We start from the raw sequence: 21,643 nt of genomic DNA on the forward strand, positions 1-21,643 counted from the left end.
GCCCTGCAATCTGATTTAACAAGTGATTCCGATGCACATCAAAGTTAGAGAACCACTCCACCGCTTGTGGAAAGGGAAGGGGCTGGAGAGCAGAGTAGGATTAAGGGATGATATTTGTGGTTCTTGTTTTAGTGCAGAAAATACTTGAGCTTTTTCTTTTTTAACTTTTTATTGAAATACAATATACGTCCAGAAAAGCACGTGTCGTAAACGTGGATGCGTTTTCACAATCAGGAACCCATGTCACGGACACCAGATTAAGAAACCAGCTTTACCTGCATCCCAGAAGCCCTCCTGTGCCTCTCTCAGTCACTGTCTGACTTATAATGGCAGAGACTAGTTGTACCTGTTCTTGTGATTTACATAAATGGAAGCAAATCGTATGTGTCTTTCGGGTCTGGCTTCTTTCACTTATCGTTGTGTTCGTAAGATCCACCTATATCACGGCATACGATTGCAGATCCCTCATTCTCCGCTGCAGAGTATTCCACTGTGTGCCTGCCCCACTCATTCTGCTGATGATGGGTGTGTGGGGACTTTCCAATTCCGGACTGCTCCGATAGTGCTGCTATGAACATTCTGGTATGTCTGTTGGGTATATACCTAGGAGAAGAATTTCTGGGGACTCAACCCTGTTTAAATGTTGTTGAGAAGTAACCAATAGAGACAATGTGAAGCTACAGGAGAGGGGGTCAGTGAGAGAGTGAGGTCCCTGGGGAAGCAGGAGGCAAGAGCCGGGAGGGTTGGGGCCAGAAGCAGAGGTGGGGAATGGCTTTTCCATTGCAATGGGTGGGGAGGAGAGAGCAGTGTGGACAGTGGGTCTGTAGCTGGGGGTGGATGTGGGGGGCTCCCTGTGTTGGCCTTGATCTGTCTGTGTGAAGTAGGAGGCAAGGTGTCTGCTGGGAGTGCAAGTCGGAGGGTTTGGGGTTTGAGGCAGGGGAGATGGAGAAGGTTTGAAGTGGTCATAGCAGAGAGTGGTCAGCAGAGAGATGACTAGAGAGCGGATGAGACTGGAGTCCATTAACTTGTCCTGCGGCACTCTCTGGGGTGGTAGAATTTTCCCACAGACCACGTCCTTGATATGAATCCCAGAGGGAAGGAACTTGGAAACTCCTGGTTTCCAGGCTGCCACTCCCTGAGAGGTCTGTGGTGCCACCTGCTGGACAAGAGCCACATGACATGCCCAGGTGGTTAACCTTCATCACCCAAGAAGTTGCTCCCCAGATGGAGAAATCCAGATCCCTGAAGTGACCTCAGATTGAGCCTTGACCTCAGCCAGAGACCAGATGCTCCCACACCAGAACTAGTCACATGCTGAGCCCTGATCCAAGCCACAATGTGACTGTAGTTTTAATCCAAGCTCCACTGTCCCAGATTAGAGTCCCGAACAGGCCAAGGGATCCAGGGCTACATCCCCTAAAGGGAGGGGACCAGTGGGCACCAGGTCTCAGGCCTGTGGCCATGGCCCTAGGACTGGGCTCCTCCTACCTCACTGAGCTTCGGCTCCCGACAGGGTCCCTGCAGTAAGCGGCCCTGTGCCCTAATGGGGCAGGCTCACTCGCAGCCTCCCTGGCCCCGTGCCCTGCCCAGACCTGTTCTAGATTCCACACCACCCTTCCCCCAGGCAGCCTCCACCTCCCACCCACCCGGCTCCGGCCGGGCCTCCGGAGACTCAGCTGAGAAGGCTGACAGGCAGGAGGGCTGGGGCGGCACCGCGGGGCCATGGAACCCACTGCAGGGCCTGTGCACTACCAGAAGCTGCTGCTCTGGGAGCCGCGCTCGGAGTCTGAGGAGGAAGAGGAGGAAGAGGAGGAGACAGCAGAGCCACTCGTTCCCAACCCCTGGCGGCCCCAGGACTCCTCTGGGTGAGTCAGGCAGGGGTCTGGGCACCCGGCAACTCAGGCCTGAGCCCATAAGGGGGGCCAGACAACTTCGTGCTTGGCTCAGCTCCAGGAACTTTCTAGTTGAATGCGGGGAACCTAGGCTGCAGCCCCCGACCTGGCCAGCACCAGTCAATCCAAGGTCTGTGCTTCTGAAGGGACATTTGTACCAAGCCAGCCCTGCCAGCTGCTCTGTCAAAGTTCCCAGCCTCCACCCCCTGGTGCAAAAGGCACCTGCTGGGCAGGCTACACCTGGCTAGGCCCTGCTCCTCAGGCCTCCCTCCTGATTGGCTCAACCCTGCCTCTCCAACCTCCTCTCCAGAGATTCCTTCCCAGCTGTCCCCAGTTTCCCTATGATCTTTCCCATCCCCAGGTCTCCATCCACGATGTGCCCTCTGCCAGGAAGCCCTTCTCCTCAGTGAACTTGTATTCCTCTTGCAAGCAAGACCAAACCTTCTGGGAAATATTCTCTGGGTTCTCTGGGGCTCTTGGGTGTCCCCTGCCCCAGCCCCGGTTCAGGACACCCCCCTCTGCAGGAATAATGTTGGTGGTCTGCCCGGAGCCTGGGCCCGACTGGTTGCCGCCCTGCTGCTGCTGGCTGTTGGCTTCTCCCTGGCTGTGTGGCAACTCCACACCAGGGGTGGCTCTTCAGAACCCCTGGGCTCTGTGGCCCCTCTGCCCAGCGGGCACTCCCACCGCCCCGGCGTATACCACCATGGAGCCATCATCAGCCCTGCAGGTCAGTGCTGGGGGCAGCTCAGGGGAGTGGAGGAGCCGGGGTGACTGGTCCCAGGCCCCTCCCCATGACAGGCCCTTCTTTGCTACAGCCACGTGCTCCCACCTGGGCCGAGAGCTGCTTGTTGCTGGGGGCAATGTCGTGGACGCTGGAGTTGGAGCAGCTTTGTGTCTGGCAGTGGTGCATCCTCATGCCACAGGGCTAGGTCAGTGACCCACGACCCCAGACAGAGACCCCAACCCCAGGCCTGATGGGTGACCTGGAACTCAGACAGTCAGCGGCCCTCACCTCAGGGCTGGTTAGTGAGTAGGACCTAGGACTTGGGCAGTAGCCCCGACCTTGGCTGTGACCCTTGATCCCAAGTTTGTGTGATCTTGACCCCAGGCCTGGTTATTGACCCATCTTCAGGCCTAGTCAGGAACTCCTGACCCCAGGCTAAGTCAGTGACCCTGATCCCAGTCAGTGCCGCTTACCCCGGTGTGACCCCTTTCTCTCCCCTCAGGTGCCATGTTCTGGGGCCTCTTCCACAATAGCTCCTCAGGCAATTCAATTGCCCTGACGTCAGGTCCAGCCCAGATCCTGGCCCCCGGCCTGGGGCTGCCCTCGGCTCTGCCTACCCTGCGCTTGCTGCACACACGCTTCGGCCGCCTGCCCTGGCCACGCCTGCTGGTGGGCCCCTCCACGCTGGCTCAAGAGGGCTTCCTGGTAGACACAACCCTGGCCAGGGCTCTGGCAGCCCAGGGCACGAAGGGCCTCTGTCCACTCCTTTGCCACACTGACGGGACCCCCTTGGGCCCTGGGGCCCGAGCCACCAACCCAAAACTGGCGGCCGTGCTACACAAGGCAGCCCTCGCCCCCACCCCAGACCTTGCTGGGGAGGCCCTACTGAATCTGCTGGCCAGAGACCTGGGGATGGAGGGACCCTCAGCAGGGCCCAGGCCCACCCTGGAGCCAGCACTGCAGCTCCCTGTGCCCCAGGGCATCCTGTTCACCACCCCCAGCCCCTCAGCTGGCCCAGAGCTGCTGGCACTGCTGAAGGCAGCCCTACACTCCGGAGGGCCCAGCCCTGACCCCTGCCCACCACTCCTACAAGCTACTGTGACCCCCGGGAGCAGTGCCCTGGCTACCGTGGACAGCAGCGGCTCTGTGCTCCTTCTCACCTCCTCGCTCAACAGCTCCTTCGGCTCTGGACACCTGTCCCCAAGCACCGGGGTTCTACTCAGCAACCTTGTGGCCAAGTCTGCAACTAGTGCCTGGGCCTGCCCCCTCATCCTTCGTGGCAGCCTGGATGACACAGAGGCCGACGTGTTGGGGCTGGTGGCTTCAGGGACCCCCGCAGTGGCCAGAGTCACGACTCGCACCCTGCTCAGCCACCTGGCCGGGCCCCAAACCCAGGCCCAGCAAGGACAAACAGAGAGCCCCAGCATTTGTGGCCAAGGGACCCTGCTCCAGGTGGCAGCACATGCAGAGCATGCCCACGTCTCCAGTGTCCCCAATGGCTGCTGCCCCTTCCAGGGGTTCTAAGCGGGGAGAGTGTCTGACAGGGAATGGGGGGGTGGGGTCTCAAGCCTGGACGCAGGGGCAGAGCAGGCCCAGCAGCCATGGAGTGCATAAAAGTGTGCATCGATGATGTGTTCATTGCTGGCTCAAGCCCTCAACCTCTGGCCTGGTCAGTTACCTGGACTAGAGTTCTGGCTCTTTTTTCATCTAAGGAACCTGAAGATAATAAGGAAGGGGCAGCAGGGCCTGGGGCCAGCCCCGAGTTCAGATCCAGCTCTGGGAAGGACAGGGGGAAGAAAGCCAAGCCCCGGCTGGGTTCTGGGCCCCACGGACAGGGCAGGCAGAGCCTGGAGTACTGCTGGCATCTCCGTCCTCCCCTTCAGGCCACCCTCTGCTGATCTCCCTCAATGGGCTGGAAAGGAAATAAAGATCACGTCTCCTGGATGCCATGTGCCATTCCTGCTTCTTGTAAAATTTCCCTTCAGCCTTTGAGGTGCCTGGTGTCAGGGCTTCCCCCATGGGCAGCACAGCAGACCCACAGCCAGAGAGGCAGAGCCCGGGCTGGTGTCCTTCAGCTCCCCCCGCTCTGCGCACCTCCTGCCTCCTGGGGCACCATACATACAAGATAAACCTCTTACTCTCACTTTCTAAAACAGACAGCAGAGCAAGGGAGGGGTTGAGAGGGTGTCCCTGGGTACAAAACCGGCTGGAGCTGGGTGTGTGGAATTTACAGGCCGAGTTTAGCCCTGACCTCCCCCCTCTCCCAGAGAGTGGGGGCCTCTCTGGACCACAGCCCTCCAGAGACAGCTTCTCAAGTCAAGAAGCGGGGGTGCACTCCTCCCCCCACTGTAAAAGGCATCTCTCATTTAATGGAACTCTTGATCCCACCACCTCCACCTCCCCCCCACCAAAGAAAGTTCTTCCCCAGCTCAGTAAATGGTACCACGATCTGCGCGGTTATTTTAGCCCCAAACCTGCCATCCCTCTCTTTTCCTCTCCCCCCAACATCCATCACCCCCTACCGGCTCCAAGTTAGCTGGAACCTGGCCTGTTCCTGTGTTACCTTGGCCAATCCACCACTGTCTCTGTCCTTCCTGCTTCTGCCTTTGCACTCCTACAGTCCATCCCCCACACAGCGACAGAATAATCTTTTAAAAATGTAAATGGAATCAAGGCTTGCGCTTGCACAAAACCCTCCAATGACTTCCCATCACGCTCAGAATAAACCCCAAACTCCTGGTCTCCCGGAGTGAGAGCATAAGAACCGCGGCCGGCCCAGCCCCCTCCGGGCCCCGCCTCCCAGCCGACCCAATCCAGTGCGCATGCGCCGCGACCTGACCTGGAAGAGGCTGTCTTCGGAGCCCACGTGTTCGAGGAGCATGGCGGAGATGGAGAGTGAGGACGTCGCAGAGACTATGTCCCCGGGGGGAGCGACGAAGAGCGGCGCCCGGCCTGCCGACCGCCATGGTCTGCTGAAGCACAGCCGCGAGTTCTTGGACTTCTTCTGGGACATTGCGAAGCCGCAGCAGGAGACGCGGCTTGAGGCCACGGAGAAGCTGCTGGAGTATCTGCGCACAAGGCCAGAGGTATGGTGGCGGGGCCTGGGGCAGGGGACTGCGTAGATCCCGGCACAGTTGTGGCGGCGGGCCCCAGGGGTTGGGACGTGGGGCACGTGGTCGCGAACCTGGATGCCCAGCTGAGCGCGATCGGGGTGCGGGGGTGGGCGGGTGCGGGACGATTCTTCTCACTGGTCGACCGGAGGATGCCCTTGGTTCCGCAGGGATCCGAGATGAAGTACGCCCTGAAGCGCCTCATCACTGGCCTCGGGGTCGGGCGAGAAACCGCCCGGCCTTGCTACAGTCTGGCCCTGGCACAGGTGAGGTGGTGGCTCCGGGAAGGAGCCTAGCCGTGCTGGTCAAAACGGTGTGGGGTGAGGAGAGCAGATGTCTCAGCTGCAGAGGAAGAGGCACTGGTCTGAGGGAGAAGTTGGGGGTGGCATCTGAGCTGATGGGAGGCGTCCCCACGTGGAGGTAGAGAACGTGTGTGAGCAGGCCTGTCAGCAGAGAAGCCCAGGCAGATGGAGTGGGAGCTGGAGCAGGTTCTTTCTTGTACACGATTGATCGGCCTCTTAGATACATTTACTGGGAGTGGTAAGCTTTGTGGGGGGTGGGGGGTTCCCTTATCTCTGCAAGGTTCAGGGCCCTCTCCCCCCACAAGGAGCACGAGGCTGAGGAACGTGGACAACTGGAAGGGCGATAAAGATCCAGTGCTTTAGGATCAGCCTGGGAGGACCTCAGAGCAGGCTGTGGGGACAGTGTCTGGGAATCTCAGTGGAGGGATCTAGGGACCAAAGGAGGTACTTTCTGAGCCCAGGGGGGCATGGGGCAAGGAGGCAAGATTCAGCTGCATTCAAGCAGCAGAGTTCATCATCAGCGGTGCTCAGAGGGGAGTGAGCAGCTTCAGAGGCATCCTTGGAGTGGGAGCAGGGGCCCCAGGCCTCTGGGCAGAAGTTGAAGGGAGAAGTGGGAGGGGGTTGAGTCCACTGGAATGTGGCTGGACCACTCCTCTGAATCCCTCTCTCCCTCCTGCCACAACTCCTGGCAGCTGTTGCAGTCTTTCGAAGACATACCCTTGTGCAGCATCCTGCAGCAGATACAAGAGAAGCATGACCTGCAGAAGGTTAAGAAGGTGAGAGTTAGTGGCCCCAGGGGGGTCAGCAGCCCTGCCCTGGCTGGAGTGGGGAATACTCAGGCCCTTCTCACCGGTGTGTGGAATCCTTTTTCTAGGCAATGATGAGACCTGCTCTCTTTGCAAACCTGTTTGGAGTGCTAGCTCTCTTTCAGTCAGGCAGGCTGGTGAAGGTAAGAGCTTTGGGAGTACAGCGGGTAGGGGGACAGGCTTGGGGGGCAGTGGCATGCCCTGCTCATACCCTCTCCCCCTCTGTGAGTACCAGGACTCGGAGGCACTGATGAAGTCGGTGAAGCTGCTCCAGACCCTGGCCCACTACTACAACCACTTGCAGGAGCAGCCCCAGAAGGCCCTGGTGGACATCCTCTCTGAGGTACGTACGGGCTGACCAGCTGTGGGACCTCGGGTAGCGCTACGTGTTATAGAAACATGGAGAAGGCTCAGTTCATGCTCTAGAGCAGCGCTAGCCCATAGAAACATAAAAGTATGTAACTTGACATTTTTAGTAACTACGTTAAAAGGTAAAAATAAACAAGTGTAGTTAGTAACAAATTTCAGTTAACCTAATATCTCTAAGGTATTATTTCAGTATGCAATCAGTATAAAAAAATTGTAGAGATGCGTTACGTTTTTTGTTGTATTAAGTCTCCAAAACCCACTGTGTATTTTATGCATACGGCACATTTCCATTCAGACTTGCACATTCCGAGTGCTCAGTAGGCACATGTGGCCAGTGGCTGCCATATTGGGCAGTGCAGTTCTAGAACAGTGCCTGGCATGTGGCAAGTATATTAAACACGTTTGCTGTTGTCTGGGGCAAAGCTGACCCCTCAGGGGCCCCCACTGCCCTACTTGAGAAATGGAGGTAGGCTGGTACCCAGAATCCTTTGCTACTGAGGAAAAGACGGGGACTGGCACATCCTGGGCCAGGGCTCTCTGCGCAGCCCGGGCTGCAGAAGCCAGAAGAACCTAGATTCAAATCCTAGCTCTCCATTTGGGGTTCCTTGTGTAAGAAATGGGCTAGTCCTGAAAACCCAAAAGAGGAATAATTAAAAGGGTAGCCCTGGGCCAGTTGGCATCAGCGGGGTGTTTGTTGAAAGCCTAGCTTCCTGGGATGGAAACCCAGCTTCCTGGGACTTGGGAATTTGAGCTTTTTAACAAATGCCCTCTGGTGATTCTGATGTCCAGCAAGGTGGATTGTGGCTGTGCCACCTCAGGCTGGCACTGTGCCAGGGGCCTCACAGGAGCCTGGCAGGTAGACCAGGGCCCATAGGGCTCACTCCACAGGGAAAGACAAAAGGTGCCGTGAGGAAGCCACCCTTCATCAATCCGTCTCCCCACCCCAGGTCCCAGAGGCCACGTTGCAGGAGGTCCTGCCGAAGGTCCTCAAGGCCGACTTGAATTCCGTACTTGGCTCCCCTGAGCACCTGCAGCTCTTCCTCCTGGCCCAGCAGAAGGTGCCCGCAGAGCTCGAGAAGCTGATGGGATCGGTCAACCTGTTCTCAGACGAGAATATCCCCAGGTGTGAGGGAGTTGGGCGGATGGGCTCTCCCTGGGGCCGCAGCTGGCCATCAGCAGGTTCGCAGTGTGGCCTGGGGGTGTCCCTGCTGCCCCAGGCGCCCTGGCCGTTCCTCTTTGGTGGCTGCCCCCTGAGTCCCCTCTGCCCCCTCCGCAGACTGGTGAGCGTCCTGAAGACAGCTGCTGCCTCTGTGAAGAGGGAGCGCAGGCTGCCCACCGTGGCTCTGGACCTGCTCCGCCTGGCGCTTCAGGAGGACAAGTTCCCGCGGTTCTGGAAGGAAGTTGTGGAGCAAGGGCTACTGAAGAAGCACTTCTGGCCAGCCAGGTGCGTGTGGCACTGGTCACTCTCCACCCCTCTGGTTGTTTAGCGGGGCTGGGCCGGCAGCACCCCCGGGGGAACCGAGGCCTCTGACCAGGCTCTGTCCTATGCCGCTTAGCTACCTATGTTTCCGCCTGCTGGGCGCGGCCCTGCCTCTGCTGTCCAAGGAGCAGCTGCAGCTGGTGATGCAGGGAGACGTGATCCGACATTATGGGGAGCACCTGGTCACTGCTAAGGTGGGTGCCGCCCCTACAGCCCAACACAGCCAGAAAGGGCCAGGCAACTGGGATTCTTCCTGCCAAGAAGGGGGGCGGGCCGCCTCAGGGGTCTGCCAGCTTCTGGAAAAGAGGATTGCTTTTTACTCCAGCATCAGGGATGGTCCTGCCCCAGTGGTCCTGCCTGGGACGGGCAAGCGCAGCTGCTGTTGGCAGGGGCCTGGGACCTGGGTGTCCCTTCCCTTTGAGGAAAGTGAGCTGCCCCTCATCCCCTCTGAACAGAGTTTTGGCAAGGTCAGCCCCTCTGCCCTCGGGCCCCTCGGCAGAGGCCTGTACAGCCAGCGGTCTGTCAGACCTCCCGCCACCCCCGGGTGGTGTTACCATAAGGATTGTTGTCACCACCGATGTTGTTTTGGGCATTGTCCACACACCCCACACTAAGCTAAGTGCTCGGCGGGAGGATGGGTCGCTGGTTGAGAGCATGGAGTCAGGGGAGCGGGCTGCTGGTCCAGCCCTGACTCCACCGCTCAGTCACCGTGTGGCCTTGCACAGCTTGCTTCCCTTCCCTGGGCCGCCTCTCCTTCTCTGTGAGACAAGGGAAACAGTACTCTCCTCAGAGTTGTGAAGATAAGCAGGTTAATATCCACGGGGCACTGGAGGCAGCGCCCGGTACACGGGACATGCTGCTGGGTTTGCTCATTTCATCTTTACAGCCAGCTCCAGAGAGCTGCCATTCCTGTTTCCCGGGTGAGGGTAAGAGCACGGGCTGGGAGGCCAGACTGACTGGGTCCAAATCCCAGTGGTACCACTTGGAGCCCGTGACCCTGAGAAGTTACTTCCAAGCATGTTTGTGCCTCGTTTTCTTCGTCTGCAAAATGACAAAGGGGCACAGTGTAAAGGGTTGTTTCAGAGATTAAACAAACAAGCCGCCACACGGGAACACGTGGCACGGAGTGAGCACAAGAGAGGTGGAAGGTTTGAGCCCCACGATGACACAGCTAGGAGCTGGCAGAAGTGGGGCTTGAACCCACGTCGGTTTGATGGCCCAGTCTGGACACTGAACCATTGCTCCACCCTGCCTCGAGCCCAGAAAACAGCCTGTCTTGATCCAGTGAGAGGCAAGAAGGAGGGGCCTTCTGGGGCCAGAGGTGTGGAGGCTGGAGCCGTCAGGTGGAGGCAGGCCTTGATGCTAGACAGGAGCGTTAAGGTGACAAGGTGACACAGCCTGGCTGTGTACAAGGGAGGGGTGCTTCTGGGCCCTGGTTTAACCTGTCGCAGAAGAGGCTGGTGGGACTGTTGGACCCCTCCAGGCTGGTGACCCGTGCTATGTCCAACTCTTGCAGTTCCAAAGCCAGTTCAAGTTCGCCCCAGAGATGAACGAGTACGTGGGTGCCTTCCTGGAGGGCTGCCAGGATGACCCCGAGCGGCAGTTGGCTGTGGTGGTGGCCTTCACGTCCATCACCAACCAGGGCCTCCCCGTCGTGCCTACCTTCTGGCGGGTCGTGCGGTTCCTGAGTGCCCCTGCCCTCAAGGGCTACATGGCCTGGCTGCGGGACATGTTTCTCCAGCCCGACCTGGACTCCTTGGTGGACTTCAGCACCAGCAACCAGAAGAAAACCCAGGACGCTTCGCTGCATGTGTGAGTGGGCCTGGTGGGGAGGGGCCCTGGGGACGGCAGTTGGCTTTCTGAGCCTGCTAAGCCCAAAAACCTGGTGTCTCCCTCCGGCGGTGTCCTGTCCAAACCACAAGAGGGAAGGGAAGGAGAGGAGCCTAAGTTCTCAAGGAAGGCCTCAGTTTCCTTGTTTGTGGTCCCATGCTCGTGATTAGGGGTGGGGAGACCTTGATTTTCCTGTCTCCAAGATGAGGCAAAGGAGTACCCTTTTTGCCATCATTAGATAGCTTCTGTGACCTTGCCTCCTGTCCCCTAGGCCTGAGCGAGCTGTGTTCCGGCTACGGAAGTGGATCATCCTTCGCCTGGTCAGCATCGTGGACAACGTGCACGTGGAGAAGGATGAGGCCTTCATTGAGGAGGTGGCCAGGTATGAGACATGCTTGAGCCCCAACTCCTTATGGCTGGGGGGCCAAGAATCGGGCTTCTTGCCTAGTCCTAGTTTGGGTCCCCCTGGAGCCAGAAGCCTTGGGGTCAAGTTGTCCGTGGGAGCAGACAAGCTGGTCTTGTCCCTCAGGCAGAAGAGGGTTTAAAGAAATGCCATGGGGGCTGGCTCCGTGGCTTAGGGGTTAAGTGCATGCACTCCGCTGCTGGCGGCCCGGGTTCGGATCCCGAGTGCACACTGACACACCGCTTCTCCGGCCATGCTGAGGCTGCGTCCCACATACAGCAACTAGAAGGATGTGCAGCTATGACATAGAACTATCTACTGGGGCTTTGGGGGGAAAAATAAATAAAGTTTAAAAAAAAAAAAAAGAAATGCCATGGGAGCCAGCAAGCGTGGGGCTGGGTGGACCTTGAAGGCTAGGGCTGGCTCCGCGTGTGTCACGGGCAGCTTCTGCACATGGACGGTGTCAGGGAAGCCACAGCACCAGCTTCATCAGCCCTGGCCATAGTCCCAAGACGGGGCAGCCCCATGAGTGCAGAAGCGATGGTGTGACTTGGCCAAGACCACACAGCCTCGCGTCTGTGTTGGTTCCAAGGGAGGGACACTGGTTCTCTCCCCACTTCGGGCCGAGCTATGTTCAGCTGGGATCCAGACCTCAGAAATGTCCCCTCCCTCTCATCGCCACAGTGGCTTCTCCTCCTCTGGCACCAGGCCCTCAGTGATGCCATCCAAGGAGGGGCTGCTAAAAACAGATGGCTCTGACTGAGGCAGCACTGGTTGCTCTCCCACCCTCCCCAGGTTTTGTTTTTTCCATGCCTTCTTTGAGACCAAGAAGCCCACGTCTCAGATCCCAGAGACTGAGCAGCGGTTCTCCTTCCCTCTGGAGAGCCGGGCCCGAGAGGTCGTCAGCAGTGCCTTCTTCAGGTGGGCCATGGGCAACTGGGGAGAGGTCTGAGGGTGGGTGAGCAGGGTGGGAAAGTGGCCTTGAGGACACATGCTCTCTCCACTTCTAAGCTGGGAAAAACTGCAGAGTCCCAGTGAGTTCAGTGGGGGTGGACGGAGGTGGCCATGTTCACCAACCCAGCCCCTGACCCTGATCCCGCCCTCACCCAGCCTGCTGCAGACCCTCAGCACACAGTTCAGACAGGCACCGGAGCAGACCCGGGATGGGCAGCCCTGGACCTACCACCTGGTACAGTTCGCAGACATGCTGTTGAGCCACAGCCGCAACGTGGCCGCCCTGACATCGTTCACTCCGCAGCAGCGCCAGGCCTGGGACCGGTGAGGGGGCGGGGTTTCCAAGGGATGGGCGAGACACTCTGGGGTCTGACACCGGCAGCAGTGGCCTGAGGGCATACCCATCTTGCCCCAGGATGCTGCAGACTCTGAAGGAACTGGAGGCCCGCTCCTCAGAGGCCAAGGCCAAGGCCACTGCCTTCCAGCACCTGCTACTCCTGGTGGGCATCCACCTCTTCAAGGTACAGTGGCCTGGAAGGGTGGGGGTTATGGGCCTGGGGTCTGGGACGTGACAGGCTTCCTCCTGAAAGGCTTGAGGGCTATGTGAGCGGCCGGGGAAGGCTCTCAGGAGTTGAAATTGGCAGGTTTCCTAAGAATTCCTGGTAGAATTATAGCCCAAGGAAGAATCTCTCCATCCCCTTACTGGGCACCAGCTATCGTCTCTTATTTGTAATCCCCACCACTGTGAGGTAGGCACTTCTTCCTATTTGACAGATGGGATGACAGACTTGGAGAGGCAAAGTAACTGGCCCCAGGCCACACAGCTGTTGGCTGGTATTCAAACATGGGACCTGACTCCATGATCCCACAGGACCTCCCAAAATGAGCTTTACTGAACAGAGGGGATGGATGTAAAGCAGAAAGTGCTGCCTTTCTGGGAGGGGGCGCTCCTCCGGCAGACCTGTCACCCCCAGGAGTGCTGCTTCTGTGTTAGCAGTCAATTAGAAGTGGGGCCCCAATTTTTCTGTGTAACTCACCCCCCCGGAATCGACAGTGGTGGGTTGAGGTTAGTCATTTTTCCTCTGTCACTCCCCAGCATGGGGTTCTGTGCCCCTCACTATACTGCTCACGTCGTTGTTCATGCTTGCTTTCTTGTTGTTTTTGTTTTTGAGGAAGATCAGCCCTGAGCCAACATCTGTTGCCAATCCTCCTCTTTTTGCTGAGGAAGACTGGCCCTGGGCTAACATCCGTGCCCAGTCTTCCTCTACTTTATATGGGACGCCGCCACAGCTTGGCTTAATAAGCAGTGCGTCAGTCCGCTCCCGGGATCCGAACCTGCGAACCCCGGGCTGGCCCCCTCATGCTTTCTAATGACGGTTCTCTGGAACCAGCTGGGTCTCTCTTTCCGTTCTCCCTTCTAAGAGGCTCTGACCACATTCGGAGCTTAGTGCCAGCAGGTCTTTGGACTCTCGTGGTTCTTGTTGACTCTGAACCCTGGTTTCTTCAGAGGTTTTCCTCTTGCGTTGCACGAGGCTCTTACGGGGCTGCTTTGGGTCTTAAGTAGCCCAAGTAGACGGGGCTCTCAGTCGCTCCCTTCTGGCCTCTTGGCCGTGGCTTTGGCCTCCAGGCCTCGGGCACCCCGAGCCCAGCCCGTGGACGAGCTGTGTGGGTAATGTTGGCCATGATGCCACTTCCCATCCTGGGCATTGAGCCTCTGATAGCAGCAAGTCCTGGTGATTGTGGGACATGTTTGGGCCCTACCCCAGATCTTGGGATCTCTGAGCTTGCCTGGGACCCAGGGTGTGTCAGACACCTGGATAGAAGGTGCCAGGCCCCAGCCAGGGAGCTGGAGACAAAGATGGCCAGGGCTTTGGGCTCCTATTCTGCCCTTCACTCTGCCACCTTTAGCCCAAACATTGAAGCTGTCTACTGCATTATGAGGGAGAAGTCTGCCTTTTTGGTGCCACAGATCACACCGGATGTTTTCAAGAGGCCCCCTAACTCACTGCTTGGTGCTGGAGTCTGGGCTTATCCCCAAATTGGGTTTAAATTGGTTTAAATTTAATTAATGTAGTTAAATTAGTTAAAACTAATGATTTTCAGTTCTTTCTCTGTAATGCCAAGTCAGGTGTGGAGGGAATAATCTAGAATTGCAAATCAGGAGGCTGAGACCTGCTGGCTTCCCACGACTCGGACCCAGCCATCCCTGGCAGGCTCTCCACCTCTCTGGGCCTCGATGGGGATGTTGGGCTCTGTTCCCTGAGGGCTCTCAGATCCTGTGGCTGCATGTTAGGTGTAAAAGGTCATTGGCTCTCGGTTGCCCCTGGGGTCTGGCTGGGTCCTCCATTCTGGATTGTGAGTGTGATTGGCCAGGGCAGGCCAGTGGCTGGAGTGTTCTAGGCCTCTGATGCCAGCTGCTCCCGCTTGGTTCGCCCCCCCACACCCTGATTTCTGTCCTACCCACAGTCCCCCGCAGAGAGCTGCGACCTCCTAGGCGACATTCAGACCTGCATCAAGAAGAGCCTGGGGGAGAAGAGCCGCCGGACCCGCTCCAAGGCCGTCAGTGGGTCGTCACCCCTGGGGCAGGAGGGGTGGGCACGTCCTGGGCACAAGAGGGACCCAGAATGGGGTGGTGGGGCCCTGCTCGGGCTCAGCCCTCTTCCTGCTTGCAGACCCCCAGGAGCCGCCGTGGGTGGAGGTGCTGGTGGAGATCCTGCTGGCCCTCCTGGCCCAGCCCAGTCACCTCATGCGCCAGGTGGCCCGGAGTGTGTTTAGCCACATCTGCTCCCACCTCACTCCCCGTGCCCTGCAGCTAATCCTGGATGTAAGTTGAGGCCTTTGGGGAAATGGGTGCCAAGACGGGGCTCTCCAAGCACCGGGCTGCACCGGGGCTGCCACGTCACCCCTTTTTCCTCGCCATAGTCTGCACAGTGGGTCGGGGCCTCGCTTATACTCTGCTGCTGTGCAGGCCTGATCCGGGTGTGCCTATGGGTCGTCGGGTCTATTGAGAAGGTGCCGGCACTGGCCACTGAAGGGTGTAGCCTTCTCTCCTGGGCTCCATTTTCCTCCCTGAAATGGGGCCTTTTGGGGAAGACTGGACGGGGCATGATCAGGGAAGGCGGTCAGGGGGCCCCAGTGGTCTGAGGAGGGTTAAGGGGCCAGGGCAACAGGTATGTCAGGTGTCTGGGAATCCCCACAGGTTCTGAACCCCGAGAAGAGCCAGGACGAGGATGACAATGTGGTAGTCATGGATGATTCTGAGGAGAAGCAGCTGGAGAGCGTGGAGGTACTTGCCAGCAAGGGGCAGGCAGGGTGGGCAGACGCATGGTGGGAGATGGGAGGTGTGACGCACCTGCCATCCACAGGACAAGAGCGAAGACAGCGAGGACAACAAAAACTCGGAGGATGAGGAGGACAGTGACGAGGAGGAGAGCGACGAGGAAGATCGGGACGGGGACGTGGACCAGGGCTTCCGGGAGCAGCTGATGGCAGTGCTGCAGGCAGGGAAGGCGCTGGTGAGCAGCAGGAGCCAGGGAGGGGCTCCTGTACCTGTCTGTGTCTGTCTGTGTGTCTGCGTCTGCCCGCAGGAGGCCAGGCTGCTCACTGGGCCTCTGTCCCTCAGGGTGGAGCAGACAGCGAGGAGGACGATGAGGAGGAGCTGGGGGACGAGGCCATGATGGCCCTGGACCAGAACCTCGCCAGCCTCTTTGCCGAGCAGAAACTGCGCATCCAGGCGCGGAGAGACGAGAAGAACAAGCTGCAGAAGGAGAAGATGCTCCGGCGGGACTTCCAGATCAGGGTGAGCCTGAGAGCTGGCGGGGCCGCCACTGGTGTCTTCCACTGCCCGCCCCCTCCTCTGCACGTGCCCCCACACTTGGCTGAACGCCCCCTCCCGGCCGCAGGTCCTGGACCTGATCGAGGTGCTGGTGACCAAGCAGCCCGAGAACCCCCTGGTCCTGGAGCTGCTCGAGCCGTTGCTGAACATCATCCGGCGCAGCATGCGCACCAGCAGCACCAAGCAGGAGCAGGACCTGCTACACAAGACGGCCCGCATCTTCACGTGAGCACGGGGTGGGGCGGGGCTGTCAGACAGGCCCAGACCAACGCTCAGAGCAGAGCCAGGCCTTTAGGGATCCCAGATAGAAAGGATAGGAGTCAAGACTCTAAAGTGGGCCTGCCTGACTCTCAAGGCTCGCAGCTCCACCACGGCGGCACGTGGCACTCAGTAATCCACGCTGTCCTTGATCCATCCATCCATTCTCTTGACACTGAGCGCTGGCTCTGCGCCAGACCCATGGTCCTCGGGGCCTCCAGTCCCATCCCTGCCCTCGGGACCGCTGCAGTTGGGAAACCAGACCAGTCGTCCGACAGTGACATCCTGGGGCTGTGGCGGGGGTGGATGGGAGACAGTGGGAGCACGAAGTGGTGGGGACACCTAACGCAGTCTCCTGGGAGGTGACAGCAGTGCTGGAAACTGAGGAGTTCAGGCCTGGAGCCCACAGGTGGGGCAGAAAGGAGGGTCCAAATGGAAGCCAGTCAGATGCAGCTGGAGTGTAACCGGCCTCATGGACCCCACCCTAGCAGTATTGGGGAGCTGTGGGTATGTTTATCAGCAAGAGCATGGGTGAGTGGGGCGGCAGGATGGGCTGTACTAGAGCAGGGAGCCCAGGACGGAGGCGATGGCAGTGAGACCGCAAGGAGACAGTGCAGGTGACAGGCACAGACCTGCCTTCTGGAGCACAGAGGCCGCGGGAGACGGAGGCCAGAGGGCTTGGGGTGCCGAGTGTACAGCGCGGAGGGGGTAGGGGGCGTGATGGATAGTGCACCCCCAGCTCATCTCCTGGGCCAGCCCCAGGCCGCACTTTCTCTTCTCGCTGGCACCTGCTTGGGCAGCACTGGCTGTGTTAGAGTGTCCTGCCTCTCGTCCCCATCCTGTTCCCAGCCCTGTGGGGCCACGCCGGGTTCTGAGCACAGAACCTGGTCTTGCTTTGCAAAGGGCCTGGAAGCCACTGTCCCATAAGAGACAGGTGCAGACGGGAGATATGGACCAGGTCGGGGGTGTTTGGCCTATTGTGCAGCCTCAACCCAGAAGCCAGTCTCCCCCCAATGTGTCCTCAGAGCAGATCTGCAGGCAGCCCTGTGCCTCCCTCTGTGGCCCTGCTCAGGTCCTTTCTCTCCATGTCTGTTTCCCTGCCTGCAAAATGGGACTCTGGGTCCCTCCTCTTGGGGTGAGCTCTGCTTGCCGGGGGGCAGGGGTGGAAAGAGAATGTTGGGACCAGCTCTGCCCCTTCTCACCCCACAGACACCACCTGTGCCGCTCCCGGCACTACTGCCACGATGTAGGCAGCTACGTGGAGACGCTGTATACCCAGGTGGAGCGGCTGGTGCAGCAGGCCAGCCACCAGGCCGACTCCTCCCTCTCCCTCTACTACTTCAATGCCTCTCTCTACCTGCTGCGGGTCTTGAAGGGCAACACTGCTGACAGGTCCATCCCCAAGAGCCAGAAGAAGGAGAGAGCTGGCCCTGACACCAGCACCAAGCCCAAGGGACCAGAGGTGAGCAGACCGGGCCACCCACCCATTTCACGGATGGGGAGCTGAGGCCATGACTTCCCTAGGACCCGCCTTGCAGCCTTCTGAAGGCAGCCAGGCTCTGCCCCCATACCAGGGACCCCTCTCTGTGGCGTCACACCAGCTCTCTCTCACACGGCCCAGGCTCCCAGCTCTTTGGATTTGAGCCTCGTGACCCCAATCTACTCCTCGGCGCTGAGCTCCTTCCTGACCAAGCGCAACAGCCCGCTCACCGTTCCCATGTTCCTCAGCCTCTTCTCCCGGCACCCGGTGAGTGGGGGGACCAGTCCATCCCCTTGGGGTGCCTGCTCAGCCCAGCCCCCACCTCCCAGCCCTGTCATTCCCTCCCTAGGTGCTCTGCAAGAGCCTGCTCCCCGTCGTGGTCCAGCACGTGACAGGCCAAACGCGGCCCCGCCATCAGGTGAGGGGCTTCCCAGATCCCAGCCCAGGACCTGTTGGAATTACCCACTTGACTCCTTGCTGGCTGGGTATTTGTCAGGCCCAGGAGTGCTTCCCTGGGGTAGGAGAAGAGGAGAGAGGCAAGGGAGTGGGGGGGATCCGACCCACCCCACCACACCCCACCTGTGCCCCTTTGACCTGCCAGCCCCTCCCCCTTAGGCACAGAGTAGCTGTGGGGATGGGGGAGGGGCACCTATGCTCCCACAGCTGCCACTGCCCATGTGGCCTGAGCCCTCGGCTCCTTAGAGCTCACACTCTGACCTGCACAGAGGAAGCCCCTAGCTGTTTGCTCAGGTGCCCGGCTGAAAGGGGCAGGCCTGGGGCTAGAGGGACAAGGGGGCTGGGGACGCTGGAGGAAGATGGCACTGAGCTGGTCAGAGGGCCTGGTACTGTCTCAGCCTGAGGTGCTGCCACCTCTGTCCAGCTGGGAGCCCTTGCTGCCCCCCGGTTCCCCCACCAGCCTGAGAAGAGGGGACAGGACCAGATGATTGCTGGGCCAGAGCTTCTGTGGTGACACCCCAGGCAGCAGGCAGCCCCTCACATGTAGCCTGGAGTTGTGGACTTATCAGGGGCCCAGTGGGCTCCCAGAGCTCCTGGGGTCCCCCTGCAGTTCCCTAAGCCTTGGCCGGGCATGCCGAGGCTCCGGTGACCACTTTTCCCCTACCCCAGGCCCAGGCCTGCCTGCTGCTCCAGAAGACCCTGCCCACGCGGGAGCTGCGACTGTGCTTTGAGGACCCCGAGTGGGAGCAGCTGGTCGGCCAGATCCTGGCGAAGGTCACTGAGGTAACGGTCTCGAGAATCCCTTCCCACACCCCTCAGGAACCGCGGAGCGAGGGTTACTGGGACCCTGAGCCTCGGGTGGGTTTGGGGTTGCCCCAGGGAGGGAGACGTTTCCTCCCTCAGGGCTCGAGTCTCTCTTATGGAAAAGGGAAAGGCTTCGGGCAGCTCTCCAGAGGGGTTCAGCCTGGCCTCCTGCTTCCTAGAACCTGCGGACGCTGGGTGAGGCCCAGACCAAGTTGGAGCACCAGAAGGAGCTGTCCTCCTTGGAGCTGCTCAACGTTCTTTTCAAGACTATTAATCATGAGGTGAGCCTAGAGCTCAGGAGGGAGGTCACCAGCAGGCAGAGGAACCAGTCTGGGCAAAGGCTTGGGGGCGAGTGGGCAGCTGTGTGGGGAAAGTGCTAGATGGCAGGGTGAGGTTATCTGGCTCGTTAGAGAGCCATGGCTGAAGGTGACCACCTTGAGAGGGCAGAGTGCCACGGCTGTGCCTGGTGGGCGGGGGCGAGAGAGTGTGCTCCAGTCAGAAAGCTGGGGAGCGCCTGGGGGGGCAGCGGACCGTGAGCGGAGAAGATTCTTGGTGGGTAGCTATTAGGAGGGAGCCCAGGTTTCTAGGCAGGGGGGGAGGGGTGGGTGGAGCATGAGATGCTCGTGGCCGTGAGGTTGGGGGCCAGGAGGCAGCTCTGAGTGTCTGGTTCCCCCAGTCTGACTGAGAGGGAAAGGTCTGGGAGTCCTCAGCGAGACACTGGTCAGGGCGCACATGCAGGGTGAGCTTGCCGAGAGGGGCTGGAGGGAAGAGACGGGGCTGGGCCAGGGCCTTGCAGAACAGCCAGTGGGCCTAAGAAGCAGTACTCAGTGTGGTGGTAAAAAGCCAGGAGAAAGGGGTGTTCTGGAAGCCAGTGGGTTTCAGAAATAACCTATTGTCAGGGAGGGTGAGATGGGAAGAAGGGCTTTGGCAATGCTGAGGTCACTGCATGGTGCCCTCAGAGGTGGGCAAGCCGGAGCCACTGAGGGAGGACAGGTGGGAGGTAAGGAAGCGGAGAGCGGGCCTTCTGACTGTGGGAAGGGGGAACGAAGATGGCATCTGAGGCTCCATTTGCCTCCCGAGACAAGAGAGACTGGTGATTTCCACGCAGAAGGAGTGGCTGAGGGTCCAGAAAAAGGCGTCGGGTCACTAGAGGGGCAGTAACTGGGCAAGGGTGGGAGGACTGGGAACCAAGAGCCGGGGAAAGGCCCCGCCTCCCCTCCCCACTGCAGCAGCAGCCTTCCGCCTCTCTGCAGAAGCTGACTACGGACTTGACCGTCGTCCGGGGTGTGCTGCAGAGCCGACAGCCGGGGCTGCAGCAGGGGGAGCGCTCGACCGGGTCCGGCCGCCTCTACGACCTCTACTGGCAGGCCATGAAGATCCTTGGAGTCCCGTACGTTCCGGGAGTAGGGCCCACACCTTGGGAGAGGCTGGAAAGACCCTCATGCTGCACACGTTCGGATGTGTGAGCTTTGGGCAGCTTGGGTCCCATGGGACCTTGGAGGTGGAGCTCACTCCTGCCCTCACTGGGCGCTTCCTTACTTTGCTCATTTCCTCCCAGGCGCCCCAAGTCAGAGAAGAAGGATGCCAAGGAAGTCCCCAATGCCACGCAGAGCCCCATTAGCATGAAGCGGAAGAAAAAGGGATTCTTGCCAGAGACCAAGAAACGTAAGAAACGGAAGTCGGAGGGCACCACACAAGAGGAGGATGCCAAGCCTGCAGTCACCAGTGGGAGCCAGCCCCCCAGCACCGGCAAGAAGAAGAGGAACAGGATGAAGGCCAAGGTCCCAGCTCAGTCCCACGTGAACGGGACGCCTGCTGCCAAGAGTCCAGCCCCAGACCTCCCTGCCACGAGCCCCAGCACCCCTGCCAAGACCCCAAAGCTGCAGAAAAAAAAGCGGAAGCTGTCCCAGGTGTATGGAGCCACTCCCGTGTCCCCCATGGAGCCTGCCAAGACTCCAGCCCCAGACCCCCCTGCCACGAGCCCCAGCACCCCTGCCAAGACCCCAAAGCTGCAGAAAAAAAAGCGGAAGCTGTCCCAGGTGAATGGAGCCACTCCCGTGCCCGCCACGGAGCCTGCCAGGAATCTGGCCCCAGACGCTCCTGCCACGAGCCCCAGCACCCCTGCCAAGACCCCAAAGCTGCAGAAAAAAAAGCAGAAGCTGTCCCAGGTGAATGGAGCCACTCCCGTGCCCCCCACGGAGCCTGCTGGCATAAAGCAGCATCAGAAAAGTCTGCCCAAAAAGAGCATTTCAGGCAAATCGCCACAGTCTGCGCTGCCCCGGAAAAAGGCGAGATTGTCTTTGGCCAACAGGAGCCCCAGCCTCCTCCAGAGTGGGGCCAAGAAAAAGAAAGTGCAGCTGAGGAAGGGGAGAAAGCCCTGAATGCAGGCCCTGCCCCTCGGCCCCTCCCCCATCAGCCCTGAAGACTCCTATTTTTTCACCATGATTTTAATAAACAAGCCACTGTGTGAGCTACTATCTTCTGGCACTGGGGGGAGTGGGTGCTGCCAGCCTGCCGGGAGGTCCTGCTGCAGGAAGCACAGCCTGAGTCCTTTTCCACTGGTCCCAGGGGGAGCAGAGACCCCTGGCCCTGGGCTGGGCCTTGCCTCTACTCTCTGGCCGGCCTGTTTCTCAGCCCAGAACACACTTGACCTATATGGGGCTGGGACTTGGGCTCCCCGGCAGTGTGGGCCAGGGCCAGGGCTCTGGTGTTCAGACAGGTCGCCCATGCTGGCTGGGCACAGGTGTGACTGCTCCTCCTGTCCCCCCACCCCTGGGCTGCTTTGCTGCAGGAGCCACCAGGGCATGATTTAAATAGGTTTATTTCTTCATTTACAAGAGGAATATATTTGGCTTCTCTCTTAAGACTCTGAGATTCACAATCAGCAGCTCTAAAAAATAAAGGAGCAGTTTGGCTTCCGGAAGGAAGAGGAGGCAACAC

At 59.4% G+C, this 21,643-nt stretch overlaps 2 protein-coding genes across 3 annotated transcripts; both read left to right on the forward strand.

Annotated features, from left to right (window-relative positions):
* The first annotated feature begins 1,543 nt into the window (after positions 1 to 1,543).
* On the forward strand, positions 1,544 to 4,560 carry GGT6 (gamma-glutamyltransferase 6). Its single transcript, XM_058560023.1, is given in 5 exon segments — positions 1,544 to 1,706; positions 1,709 to 1,865; positions 2,417 to 2,619; positions 2,708 to 2,821; positions 3,119 to 4,560. Coding segments are annotated over 5 exon segments (1,659 nt in total). The 3' UTR covers positions 4,141 to 4,560.
* Positions 4,561 to 5,471: 911 nt separating this feature from the next.
* On the forward strand, positions 5,472 to 21,173 carry MYBBP1A (MYB binding protein 1a). Of its 2 annotated transcripts, none has more exons than XM_058560021.1 (26): positions 5,472 to 5,702; positions 5,897 to 5,992; positions 6,721 to 6,804; positions 6,903 to 6,977; positions 7,070 to 7,177; positions 8,151 to 8,326; positions 8,480 to 8,647; positions 8,760 to 8,877; positions 10,200 to 10,495; positions 10,785 to 10,895; positions 11,712 to 11,837; positions 12,027 to 12,194; positions 12,286 to 12,391; positions 14,337 to 14,433; positions 14,543 to 14,694; positions 15,070 to 15,156; positions 15,236 to 15,385; positions 15,493 to 15,669; positions 15,773 to 15,930; positions 17,173 to 17,425; positions 17,585 to 17,710; positions 17,793 to 17,861; positions 18,569 to 18,682; positions 18,883 to 18,984; positions 19,933 to 20,093; positions 20,262 to 21,173. In XM_058560021.1, exons 1-26 carry the CDS (start codon positions 5,496 to 5,498, stop codon positions 21,082 to 21,084), a joined length of 4,308 nt encoding a protein of 1,435 aa, XP_058416004.1. In that variant the 5' UTR covers positions 5,472 to 5,495; the 3' UTR covers positions 21,085 to 21,173. The 2 variants fall into 2 exon arrangements, with proteins under 2 accessions (XP_058416004.1, XP_058416005.1); XM_058560022.1 differs by having other exon boundaries at positions 19,957 to 20,093.
* Positions 21,174 to 21,643: the final 470 nt, after the last annotated feature.

The sequence above is a fragment of the Diceros bicornis genome, chromosome 18, assembly GCF_020826845.1.
Source record: "Diceros bicornis minor isolate mBicDic1 chromosome 18, mDicBic1.mat.cur, whole genome shotgun sequence".
Classification (NCBI taxonomy): domain Eukaryota; kingdom Metazoa; phylum Chordata; class Mammalia; order Perissodactyla; family Rhinocerotidae; genus Diceros; species Diceros bicornis.